At 39.6% G+C, this 13,833-nt stretch overlaps 1 protein-coding gene across 5 annotated transcripts in view; it reads right to left on the bottom strand.

Moving 5' to 3' along the window:
- The window catches only part of enox2 (ecto-NOX disulfide-thiol exchanger 2), a 191,512-nt gene that overhangs the window by 138,706 nt on the left and 38,973 nt on the right, over positions 1–13,833 (bottom strand). Inside the window, exon 1 of one of the 5 annotated variants that reach the window (XM_086017832.1) lies at positions 9,758–9,958. The exons of the other annotated variants lie outside the window; for them this stretch is intronic. Within the exon in view, the coding sequence (XP_085873958.1) occupies positions 9,758–9,779 (22 nt within the window). The 5' untranslated portion in view covers positions 9,780–9,958. Of the gene's footprint in view, positions 1–9,757; positions 9,959–13,833 lie in introns of those variants that run through there. 5 annotated transcript variants of the gene reach the window in all.

Raw genomic sequence — 13,833 nt, 5'->3', positions numbered from 1 at the left:
GGGTTATTCTAAACATGCAAAACACTTGTGACTTGGTTGGTCAAACTCTTGACAAAGATTTCCAAATAACATATAACGACCTTGTTTATTTTGTGTGTGGTGGTCTTTTTAAGACATCTCAACAATAGAGTTGAGGCTCAAGTGACCATTGTAAGGATAAGGAAGGATGGAATTATGGAAAATGTCATTTAAGACTTAAAACATGTGCAAACATCCTGTGCTTATGGCCCTTGGAGGACTTGATACAAACTAAAATGGTTCTACGCCACTGTTTTAGTCTGGAAATGCCCTAAAAACCAGACAGCACACACAACCAACCCCCATTAATAATACATTCTTTGTTACAGCGGTGCCATTCATTCCGATACCATTTTGTTTCTGTTTCTTGTTCTCCGCCTGAGCCATTTCTTCACCCCACTGTAAAAGCGACGGAAATCTCTTTTGGTCTCAGTTACAGCACAGTGATGGCTGCTCGCCAAACAAGCGAAATGTCTGGACTCCCCATGTTCACCGGTCCAGCCCGCAGAACCACAGTGTCTGCTTTCGCAATTCTCTCCATGGAAGAAATGTTGAGTATATTAATCTTTGGGAGGGAAAACTCGCGTTTCAAGCCAGGAGGATCTAGTCCTTCAGAGTTGTATATTATGACAAGGATTTCCCAAGGTATCAAAAACATGTTCCATGAGGCGTGCTGAATGAATTTGTGACAGAAGGAATTCCATTCAGACAATAGAATGAAACCTATAGGTTTGCAATTTAAGGTTCAAAATATGCATCAAAATTTAAACCACAAATATCGTGATCAGGTTTTTATCATCAGCAATTGGCAAGAGGCGCAATCGCAAAAATTATAGTGTAAGAGAAGCACATGAATGTGCACGAGCCAAACGAGGACTTTTTGACGAGATAAATTATTGTATAGTTTATTTCTATTGTTCAAGGTGGTGGTTATAATCAATAACTGGCGCAAGAAGCGACTGCAGACTGCATCAATTATAGTAGGACAAATCATGCATGTGCATGTAAGAAGACTTTTTTTTTCCACTCTGGATTATTTCCAGTCTTTCTTTTCATTTCTATTCTGCAAATTGTTGGTTACTGTATCATCAATAACAAGTAACACACACACAGCTCTTACTTTAATTTATGTTGATGTTCCTACAATGTCGTTTTCTTGTATGTCTGATGTACTGTTTATTTTCATTTTTTTTTTTTATATACTGACTGAATATGAAGATGTACAATGTATAATGAGGTCGGATGATGTTCATTTTATAAACACTATACAGATCTCACCTGCACAATTTCTTCCTGTTACTGGTTGTTATTATATTGTTGTGTTGTCAAACATAAATAAATTACAATTCAATAACTGTGTGGAGCAACTACTTGAATTGTATGAACGTGCCCAAACTAACAATGCTGTGAAGTGTGATTTTTTTTTTTTTTTTTTACTGGATTACATTAATTTTCTATTGTACAATGTGGTGGTTATCAACTATAACGGCAAAGGAGTCATCACATATGCCTGTACGTGACTAAAAATACAGTGGACTTGACCAGATTGTTTCTAGATCGTGTTGCAGTAATTGCATGACCCGTATTTCCCATAATCGTTTGTAATATTCAAGATGGTGGGTACCATACTTTAGTTACAAGAAACAATCATTTTACAGTGATTTGATGGCAGATCTATGTCGCACATGAGCAAGTGCTTGACCAATAGTTTTGGGCCATATAGCCCACTTGTTCGAAGAAAAACAAACTTGAGCACACAACAGAGCACTCACACTAGCCAAACATACCTGACTTTAGGTGTCAAGTGGCCTGAAGCGCAGCACAGATTGCCTGGTGCAAGTATGCTGTTAGACACCTCAGTAGAAAGTGCAAGGAGTGAGCTGGTTATAAAACCCAGAGCCAGGTCTGGTGTATTTCAAGCATGGGGTAGTATGAACACCAGGCACCTGGGTGTTATAATAACCCTTTATGAGAGGGCAGCAAAACGGATAAACGCCCACTCGCATATTGCCGCAATATAGGCAATGGCTAGTTGTTATTATATTTAAAGTCAAAAACCCGGCTCGAACGGTGAATAAAACTCAGTGGGTCCATTCATCACCCAAGATTAAAGCATTAAAAGAATTATTTGTTGCAGTGGCAAGCACCGCTAACTTCCCCCACTGTACATCAGCGGTGTCCTGAATCCCCGCGGTGATCCATCATACTATTTCTTGTCCAACTGCTTTTGTTAAAATTGCTAGCATACGAGAGCACAAAACATCTCTTGGGAATGGCACCCTGCCAGGTAGGCACAAAAATTTTACGACCAAAGTGGGACACACTGGGAAGCGCAGCTACAAGTGCGTGCCTGCACAATGGATTATAGCAAGTACAACACTATCTTAGGATAGTGTAATAACGTGTCACATTGTGCTTAGGCTTGTGCTTAGGCACAATGTGACTCATTATTAAGCCACTAACCTAAGGTGGTTAGGCGGAATGCTGCTGTCTTTCTCTAAGGTCTGTTTAGGTGAAATATGATTAATAAGCAAAGATTCACAGTTCTCCAAATAGGAGGACTTCTGAAAGGCGTATTCGGTTTGAAAAAAAAAGTATTGTACATCCTTCTTTCCATTATATACTTGGCACATTCACTCATGTTTTGAAGGGTCCTTTTAGTTTACAGCCTGTAAAAGTTGATCCCCACCCACAAGTGAGCGGCAGGAAGATTTATTAGTTGTCAAACATGAGGAACACTGTCGTCTGTTTTCTCTCCCTCGCATTCCAAACGGTATACACTGTTTACAGACAAAACTCTAACACAGCAAAATCCAAACCGTATGTATTCATATAGCATTAATATGCAGGAGGAGTCGTGATTTACAAGCTACAGAGTATTCAATTACAGCTAAATGTGAAGAATTGTATTTGTAAAAACAATCTGTTTGTAAAATGGATCACAAAGGTTTGTGGCTACTCCAAGCCCATGCCTCATAAATGCCAAATTAACCAAACCGCACTGCCTTTAACTAGATTTTCTCATGCAGAACAACAAATCACATCGGTACATTGAGAATCGACCACAATCTATCAAATAATGCTTTTAAACTAGTGCAAGAAGACAATACAGAAGTGTACGTTTTCCCATAGTGCACCAATTTGTCAAACAGCCCAAGCAAAAGTCCTATAAATCTGATTGGTTAAGAAATTTCCCCATCCAGACAAAGTAGAGTTGGAATAATTTACTGCACAGTCAGAACTTTCACCATCATAAAACCTTTATTAATAGTTCAACCTCTTAAAGAAGTCAAGTCAAAATGTTCCTTTACAATAATATGCTCTATGCGCCCCCACTAGTCTAAACTCAATTTTCTAATTGGCGACTTTAAGGCAATTTCTAATGGCTCAGGTAATGACTGTCACGGCTCACCTGTTTTCTGGTATTGGTAATGTGACATTTGCAAGCAGAGCCCTTTGGCAATGTGATGTCATTTTCAGTCGACAAGTAGCAAAATGGCCACCCCATGAGATGGATAAAAATGGGTGGATTTTGCTGCTTAATTCATATTCCACAAACACAATATTAATCAGAATGGCGTGTTTAAACTAGTGGGGGCGTATAGAACATTTTCTTGTAAAGAACATTTTTGGGTTGATTTCCTCTTTGAAAAGTGTGTGACTATAATCTCCAGAAGAGCAGTTTCACATTCAAAATTTGACTTTTAAGATCCATTTTTCCTGAATATTTGGGCCCATCTCAAACTAATTTCACGATCTTTAGGGCCTTCAGAGGCAACACTGTATTTGTCACCCAGTCACCACCTGAAACACGACTCCTACTGTTTCCTAGTCCACCTGGTTCAATTTAGAGGGCTCATATACCAGGTCATTGGGTTCACACTGAATGCTAGCCTAAAAAGAAAATCAAAACTTGATATATAATCAAAGCAAATAATCACTATACTTTAGGTGGCTCTCCATGGTTCTATTTGTGAAGCGTCCGGTCAATCGTGTTGGCCTGCCAGGAAACTGTAACTGAGGTTATTTGAGCAAACATTTGTCGAGGGATAGATGAACCTCAGCTTTTTAAGTGACAGTATATTAAACATGGAAATTCACCAGTGGTAAATAGGAGTAAGATGTTTATTTGAGACTCATGAATCAAAAATGCAATCTAAATCTAAATCTTTATTTGAGACTCATGAATCAAAAATGCGATCTAAATTATAAGTTTTATGGCTGGGGTTTCAAACTTGTTTTCATTGCGTACCACATTCCAGTTATGGTTTCCCCTATAATGGTGAAACTTAATAAATCTATTATCACAGAAAATTAACGGTGTACATAAAAAAATCCTGCTTCTGGTATTGGTTTTTCATTCATGGTTTGGTTCATATTCCGTAAACAACAACTTAAATGCTTACTTTTTGGGCTTCTTTTTAGGAAATAAAGGACATAGATAAGTACAACAGCAACAGCATACTTGACCCTGCATTTAATTAATAGAATTTGTGTGGTTACTTGTGTAAAATTCTGGGAAACTAACGGCCCACCAAAAACGCTGTGGAGGACCAACTCTAGCCCTCGGCTCTTGAGTTTGAGACATACCTTTTTCAGGGGAGTTGGTGATAAAATGTTGGAGACTTTTAACCCGGTGAACGGTATAATCCAGCGTCTTCAAAACACTTTGACTGTGCTGTGCTCAAAGGGACTGTCAAAAGGGTTTAACTCAGCAAGCAAGGAAAGCAGCCGCCATACCGCCCCACCGCTTCACGGAATCAGGCTGACGGCTGACTATGTCTCTTGTGGAGCTCCTCAACTTGCAGGGTCCTTAGCTCCAATTTCAAGGTTCCCTGTGTGGTTGCTTATCAGGAAAACGATTAAGGCATGAAAAGCTTGAGCTGTATCACCGATACTCTCCGCAGTTCTTGTCATCGCGCTGCCAAGCTCTCTTAGTGACTCGAATTCCATATGGCAGGTTGAACCGATGCTGCCGCAACCGAGCCCGCTGATCCTTAGAGTGATCTTCCAACTCTGACTATTATTGTATACTTCTTCGTCTACCATTTGATAGTAGCGAGACATCAGCATGGGCCTTGTTATTCATTAGAAAACAATTGTACAGCAGATTTGCTGTGGGGCATATACAAGTGAGCAATAGGCACAGAAATAAACAGCAATCATTACTTTGCATTAGCATGCTAAGGATATTCAAGAGTGGTGAGGCAAAAAGAAAACAATCAAATTATTACCTAAACAGCCTTTGACTGCTGGCGTGTGAAGGGAAGTGAAGTTCATAGCTCACTTGCTAGCTCACATAGATTATCAGGATTTGACAACAAAATGGGGTTCTGTGCAGCAGTGATGCCATTTCATTCAGCACATAGAAAAAGCCTTCTTTAGGTGCACTAGGTCATGAGTCTACCTTTAATTAATTCAAGTCACAGACACTGAACTGAGTCATGATGTTTCCAGCTACTTGGCGAATCTCGTCCACATCAAAAGTCTTATTTATGCTACGAGGCATTGAGACAAACTGCAGATCCTGCATGAGTCAACAACTAACTGCTGACCATGGACTCAGCTGGAGCTAAACTGCTTTGATCAGTACAGCAACAAATTAGACTGTTTTCCGTCATATTGTTGCTGTCCAATGGAAATCTTGTATCTTCACTTTATTTTACCATAATGACATTTTCGCTCTTCTCCTCGACCTACTGGAAAAAGTGAGTCGCTAAACCGTCAACATTAATGAGAATAGCTGTATTCCTATTCAACGCTTGAACTGTCCTTCAAAACATTTGGATAACAAATCGCCTTTTAATATCAACAACCTGGGTAAAAACAAAAAGATGATTTACAGTCGAGTTATACTTTCAACAAATTATACCCTTTTGAACATCAAATAGCCAAAGTGAAGATGCTTTAATGACAGTGTGTGAAAATGTCAAGTCAAATGAATGATTCATTCAATGATTCAATTTTTAATACGTCTGTACTGTAATGTCCATGATGTGACACCACATGTATTTGTTTTATGATTTACTCAGTGCAGCCTCTCCTGGTCTCTTCAGATGGTGCCAAAGGAATAAAAAATGCCATAGGTGTTTTTATCGTATATTATGTGAGACTGCTTGTGAGTTAGCTTTAAACCAAGTGATGTAAACTCATTGAGATAACATAACGATAGTTGTTTTCTCCATGTCACTTTGTTTTATAATTACTTTGGACAGCCACAACTGACAGAATTCACTTTAGAAACACAAATTGTCAGGAATCAACCAATTAAAATTTGTGAATTTGCCCAAAACTGTCGATTCTCCTGACGTTGCAGGCTACAGCCAGTCGTCCGCTCAGCATTCAACACTCATTTGTTCTGCAGCGCTATCTTCCTCTGCCAGAGATGAAATATTTAAGCGCTCCCTCTCAAGCAAGCACAGTGCAACTTTTAAAAAGCAACCACTCGCTCCCTCGCACCATTAAAGGCCAGCTAATAGATGCTGATTGATCATATTATCTATAGACGGTCATGTGCCTTTTTCTCTTCCTGTCGGTCGCACAAAGGCACTCAGAGAATTCATTCATTAAAGAGACAGTGAAGAGCGGACAGACTTCTTGGCAGAAACAGCATTAAACTCAACATCGAGCTTTGATTACTTTAAAAAGAGGGAAGCACACTGCCAAAGGCACTACAGACAACCATACCCAAACCCACGTCAAATGTCAAATGTAAGGTGTAACTTTTGTACAGATCTCAAGGCTCGAAATTAGGGCTGTTCTGATCCAATATTAATATTGGATGTCGCTCCGATATCAAACAAAAAAACAGGATCGGATTATATTGTCTCCATCCAAAATCTCAGATATTAGCACTCATACATTAGCAGTCCATTTCAAACTCCACTTCTGCTCTTCTATCCAGCAGCGTGAAAGTAAAAAAAAAATTCTGGATGTACTGAAGCAAACTTGAAATGTTATTTTGCACTTCAAAGAGCATAACTTGTTTTTATTTACTTTATTAGGGTTATTTCTCAGGATCCTTTAATTTGTTTTGTATTTATTTTATTCAGGTGCAGTACATTCTCATGTTTGAGGTTGAATTTATGCAACCCAAATGATTGGAATAAATAGGTCATATTTTCTCATACCTACTGTTGTTGACTATTGTTCTTTGTTTGAATAGCATCACTTGATCAAATACCTTGTAACATTTCATACAAAAAATAAATAAAAGCACGTATCATTCCTGGTGATATTGTATTGAATCGACATCAGTATCGAACAGTACCTTAAAGCGGATGTCAACCCAAACATATTTTTTTCAAGAATATGTTCCCAGCAGGCCCACTAGTTGAAACACGGCATTTTGATTAATTTTGCGTTTGTGGAATATAAATTAAGCAGCAAAATCCACCCGTTTTTAGCTATCTCTGGGGGAGGGGGGGGGGGATTTTGTCTTCTGTCGACTGAAAATGACATCACAACTGCTCACAACGACCAATCACGGCCCGTTGTGAGCAGTTGTGATGTCATTTTCAGTCGACAGAAGACAAAATGCCCCCCCCAGAGATGGCTAAAAACGAGTGGATTAACGCTTATTCCACAAATGCAATATTTATCAGAATGCTGTGTTTCAACTAGTGGGCCTGCTGGGAACATATTCTGGAAAAAAATATGTTTGGGTTGACTTCCGCTTTAAGATGCAATATTGGTATTGTGTCAGATGTGGAAAAAGTTGCATCAGGACACCCCAACTTGAAAAGGGTGGTTTTGCATCGTAGTTTTGCTAGCCAAAATTTTCATCTTGCGCCTCTTCAAAACACAGTGAGTAGCAAAACTGAGAATCACAAGCTTAAGTTAAATTGGCCCACTGAAAATGTTTCTATACATGAAATACAGTTTACTGCTATATACAATGTACATTTAAGGAATATATAAAGTTGATTATCTAAAAAGAAAAAACAATTGTTCATTTGTTATATTTAAACAATATTTCAAGCCTTGATAGCCATTGAAGGACAGTAGAATAAGACCACCAGACCTTACATCCTTATATGTCAACAACGCTGCGGGAGGCTGATTAAGAAAGCGGATCAGTTTTATCACTCTCCCCTAGATTGCAGGAAAGCACTTTTCAAGCCATTTCTGCAAATAACTGCAATAAACTCAGTTGTGTGCTTTGATTGCATTGAAAAGGGGAACAAAACAGTAAAGCCAGTGAGTGAAATTTAAGCTGTAGTTCATGCAAATATGTATTAAAGGACTGTGACACAGCCTGACACTCTTATAAACCAAGAACACTCTGGGGCAGACTAACTCCGAAATTATAAACACAGGAGCCAATTTTCAAACCGCTACTACTGCGAGTAACAGCAATAAACCAAAGTGTGAGCTTTGATTAGACTGAAAATAAAGAATCACATTGCTAATACTCCTCCAGCAGACCAAGCAATAAGTCAAAAGGCCAACAATGCTGTGAAACATCGGAGCTAGATTAGTGCCAAAGGTACAAACACAGACAGGATGTTCATTCAAGAAGTCGAGATCAGATCAGGTTTCTCACTACACCACAAATTCCCTAAACGCTTATTATAGGGCAATGGGATGTCTGACGTACATTACTTTAATTATGACGTACATTAAACACAGGGACCGCTTTTCAAGCAGTTTCTGTGAGTAACACCAATAACCCGCAGTGTAAAGTATGATTGCATAGAAGTGAGAGGTATGTTGCCAAAAAGTCAACTTTTGTATTGAGGGAAACGTAAAACCATTCAACTACTAGACCTGACACAGTTTTAGCTTAACAATGCTGTGGGACATCTGCCGAAGATGAACTCCAAAAGGATACATTTCAAAAGACAACTCATGGATTGTTTTGTCGCGATGTCACAGATAGAAGGGAAGCACTTTTCTGAAATATTTAAAGGCCAACAACTCTGCGGGACGTCTCGGATACATCATGTCATAAAGTATGAAAACTGGAAACGCTTATGAAGACATGTGTATCTGCAATGAATGCAAGTGGCAGCTTTGTCCAAGAAGAGACCAAGTCTACAGAGGTACAGCAAGACAATTTTTTATCAGACCTTACAGGTTTATAACCCAGCACTCCTGTGGGATGTTGAAGGTAGATTAACTCCAAAAGGTATAAACACAGCCAACATGTTCATTCAGGAGGTAGCGAAGCACAGATAGCAGCGGAAGCACTATTTCCCTAAACGCTCATTGGCCAACAACGCTGCGGGACATCTAGTAAAGTATAAACACAGGAAGCTGAACACAGTTGAGCAGGTTAATGGGAGCACTTCAAAACAGTAACGCTGCTAATGAGATCCTGTGAGGCCACACAACAACAACAAAAATCGGGACGACCCATGCATAGGAATGAGTCCGAAATTTGAGCGTCACAATACAACCAGACAACATCTAATATTGGGTGTGAAAAACAACCCATACAATGGATCCAACGCTACATGCACAAGCAAGACTGCAATGCCAATCAAGATAATACTGTAGTGCCCAAAAGAAAAAAAAAAAAAAAAAAACATCAGAACATTACGCATCTGGTACACGCCCGATAGAACACAACAAAACACTCATAAATAAAGACAGGCTGTTCAAGGACCCACATGGCGATCACCAATCAGAGCGTTCAAACATGCCCAAAAGTGGCGCAGTCAGAGTGGCTACAGCCCGCCTAAGTCACCCGGGGCTACACTGGAACAAAAAACATTGAAAAGTTGTCAGCATGTACCTGTGTACTGCAACAGAAACATTGTCCAAAGAGGCTCCGAGATGCGATTTTTGTTCCCACCCCCTTTTTTGAGTGTGGTCGTCCTCTTGCTGCCAATAAATCCCGGGATGGAGATGCGGTTTGTCGTCCCCACTTTGCTCTGCTCCGCGCTGCTCGGCCGGCTGGGCTGCAATGACAGCACAGCAGCCACACCGCACACAGAAAGAGACTCTTTTTATTTTCCCCCTCCCACCCGTCCTCTCTCTCTTTCTCTCTCGTCTTTAAACGCAAGTCCCGCCCTCACGACAACGACTGCTTGGGTTCCAGTCCGTCCACATCCAATGGGGGAGAGAGAAAGTGAGCGAGTGGAGGACAAGACGCCGGCGACCGAGGCTTTTAACGCGGCTGGAGAGAAGTGATGCACGGACGCCCTCCCCCTCAAAGACAACTCTCTGGATAGGGTGTGTGTGTGCGCGTGAGAGAGAGAGAGAGAGAGAGAGTGAGAGAGAGGAGGAGGAAGGAGGTGGTGGTATTCGAGTGGATCCATCCGGCCATGTCACGAGAAGACGCTGCATAGACGCTGGCGTCAAAAACAAATATTCAACTAGTTCACAAAAAATAATAAAAACTTTGCCTTATGCGTCTGTCTAAAATGAAAAATAAATAAATTAATTAAAAAAAGGCCGCCAGTGTCTAAAAACTTTTGGCATGCTTTGAAGAGGTAGTGATACCTCGCTCTGCCAGCTGGGGGATCAGCAGCAAGCAGATGATCACTTCAATGCTGGTAGAGCAGCGTTTCCCAAACTTTACGGAGCCAAAGCACATTTTGTGATGAGAAAAACTCACTGCACTCTACTCAACAAAAAGTGGATACACAGGTCAATAATGAGATCTTAATGAATATCAGGAGTTGCGTAATTTTCTGCAGCACACCAGCAGTGAATCACAGTGTTAGTCTACACAAGCTGTGTAGAAGTGAAGTTAAATAATTGTTGAACCAAGTTCTTTTTTGAGAGAGGGCTGGTTGACAGTTTGCTGATTAATAAAATGCGACAATAACAAACGCAAATCCTCTGTCTATTTTTATGTACTTTTACAAGCATCACCAACACCATAACAGGGTTAAAACCGCTTTAATATGGTCACTATTAGTGATGGGAATGACAGTTGTTTTCAGTGAACTGAATCATTAGAATCAGTTCATCAAAAAGAACTGTTCAAAAGATTCGTCCACCAAATCATTTGAACGGCAGCTGCATTTGTGAATGACATGTAGCCTAATAGAAGTCCGAAAAATTATTTCATTTTTGTCAAAAAAAAAAAAACTACTTACAGTGTATGTTGTTTATTGAAATGTAGCATCTCTTTTATTACGGCAACGAACGGCTAACGTTGGTCTAATGACGTGAAAATAGCCATCCGCTCATGCTGTTGCCAGGCCGAAGTTCCACCTATGTGCAGTACATTTCCCCATCACAGATGCCAGGAGCAGCCGCACTGTTATGAATGAATGCTCACGTAGATCCCATTCCGATACATTGAATTTTTGCCAAACAGTCTGAATGGCTTCTAAAAAAGGCAACCTGCTAAAGGAAGAGTTTGGAAGCGCTTGTCATAGATCAGCGGGAACATCTGTGTCCGCGCGCTTCTCACGTTTGGTAACCGAGTTCTGCATCACACAAGGCAAGGTAGGCACTGGCCGGTTCGGTATCTTTGGAGTGTTCCTCTTTAGTAGACCGACAGATGAGAAGCGCTTGCATGTAATTGCATGAGCGAGGCAATAAAAAAAAAAATGATAAAAATGATCAAACAAAATTTGAAGCTAATTCAGATTTTTAAATGACAATATAACACCCCACCTTATTTTCGTTAATTTTTTTAACAGAACAAGGCAGGTTTTCCTGGATCAGTATGAATTAGAAACGACACAGACTAATTACAAAAAAATTCACAATCAGAATATCCCCATGTTATTATGTAAGAAGACTTTTTTCAATGGAGGAGCTGTAGTCCTCGTCCTATGTTTCCCCCCTGAGTTAAAGTTAATGTTTCACTTATTTCTATGCTGCATTATATTTCGTTAAACAACACACTGGTTTGAAAAAAAAGATAAGTACAACTTAGTTTTGGTCTGGATTGGATTAGTTGCACTTCCACTCATTTCAATTGGAAACATTGCCTCAATTTATGAACGTTTCAAGTCAGAAAGGGAATCACAGAACCAATTATGTTCATAACTTGAGGTTCCACTGTACACACAGGCAACATAACACTCAAAGGCTATTAACAAGACGAAACGATTATTCATTGACTCCAAAGGTTAGTAGTACGCTACTCAAAACTGTCATCTTAGACTCCGTAATTAAGCATCAGTGTAGTACTTGTTTATTGACACGTGCTTTTAAAAGGTGTGGCCTAGTGACTGATGTCATGAGCGCTGTCCCCAGCTCTTTTTGTTCACTTACCACACAGTTGGTTCAATGTCAGCATCTTCTCAGTGCTCTTTGTAAGTATTTTCATTTTGTATTTGTCCCGTTCAATAAATGGGTGGAATGTGCATAGCGACTGTTGCTCTCCTTTTTTTCCCAGTTAACTCGAGCGTGATGGGAAATAATGAGAGTTTAATTAATCTGTTCCAGGGAAAGCCTTTAGTAACTATAAGGGCAATGTGTTGATTAAAATTTTAAATTGTAACCTTATTAACTGTCATCCAAGTGAAAACTGAAGTGAATATAAATAGTAAAATATAAAACCTCTTAAAAGTATTTTTAACCTTTGATGCCATGTGATGTAAAATGTGTCCAAAATTTAGATTAGTGCTTGGGGGGTAACTTCACAATGAAGACGTACCATTCTTGTCTTCATTAACAGTTTCAAAAGAGGCCTGTGTAACCTTTCCCCACATTGCATCAGGTCCAAGACAATGCACAACCACACTTGTGGAATGGATCTTTTCAATTACTAAGCTGAATTCTTGGCATGTACGATGACGGTTGTGTTTTGTGCTACTTCAGAAGCATATTCCATAGATCATATCCATAGATCCATTTTTTGTACCACTAATCCTTATTAGGGTTGCAGGTGTGCTGGAGCCTATCCCAGCCAACTTTGGGCGAGAGGCTGGGCACAACCAGGACTGGTCGCCAGCTGGTTGCCGAGCGTAAATATATGAACAAGCAGTCACCAACACATTCACATCTATGGACGATTTTGACTCTCCAAAATTTTTTTCCTGGGAATATTGGTACATTACAAATTGTACAACCTGAGGAGCATTGAAATTCGACAGTGGGCCGGCAAGTTCTCATTGCAAGGATTTAGCTCCAATGTTGACATCGCGCTATCAAAGAGTTAAGGTAGCAAAATGCTCCAGGCTTCTAACCCGCCTGATATGAACACACTCACTAGTTCACATGAACGCACAACCAAAAAGCAGAAAGAATAGTGTGGTGCATGCATTTTTTTTTTTTTTTGAAGACACAAGCTTTGGAAGCAGGCTTGTTCTTTAACTGTCTGGACACTAGATGCTAACATAAATACTATGTAGCTGAAATCATGGTGGATAATGACTTGAATGAACATGTCCAGAGAAGCTTTCCAATAAACTATTCGTACTGTCTGCCCTTTATGTGTCTGTCAAGTGTCTTTAAAGGGTGAGCAGTTTTATTAAACAACTTTTATTATTTTTTTATTATAGTTTTATTATAAAACTCCTCTTACTGAGACATAGTAAAGGGCTGTTTAGTACAATATAAAATGATATAAATATCATAATTTCATATTAACTCACATATGCTGAGAATTAGCCCATAATGGATCACGACAAGATAAAAATGGCCAGAGACGGTTGTCTGTTCCAGCTCATATCTCTCAGGTATCTTCAAAGGTTGAGTCATTTCACTCTATTTTATTTGCATTATACAGTAATAACTTGTCTTTATACTTGTATGACAGTTGAAAATGTTGAAAACTGGTTTCAAAAACATTGTCTGTACTGCTCCACTAATGAAGGTTTTATAATGGCGAAAATATGACATTCAACTATGTGTTCCGCCTGTACACACATACACACACACACACACACAATTGCCCATTAA

This window comes from Filicampus tigris, chromosome 2, assembly GCF_054856515.1.
Source record: "Filicampus tigris isolate MCC_2025a chromosome 2, RoL_Ftig_1.0, whole genome shotgun sequence".
In the NCBI taxonomy this organism is placed as follows: Eukaryota; Metazoa; Chordata; class Actinopteri; order Syngnathiformes; family Syngnathidae; genus Filicampus; species Filicampus tigris.
The sequence above is the reverse complement of the archived record's forward strand: the minus strand, read 5'-3'. Positions and strand labels throughout refer to the sequence as shown.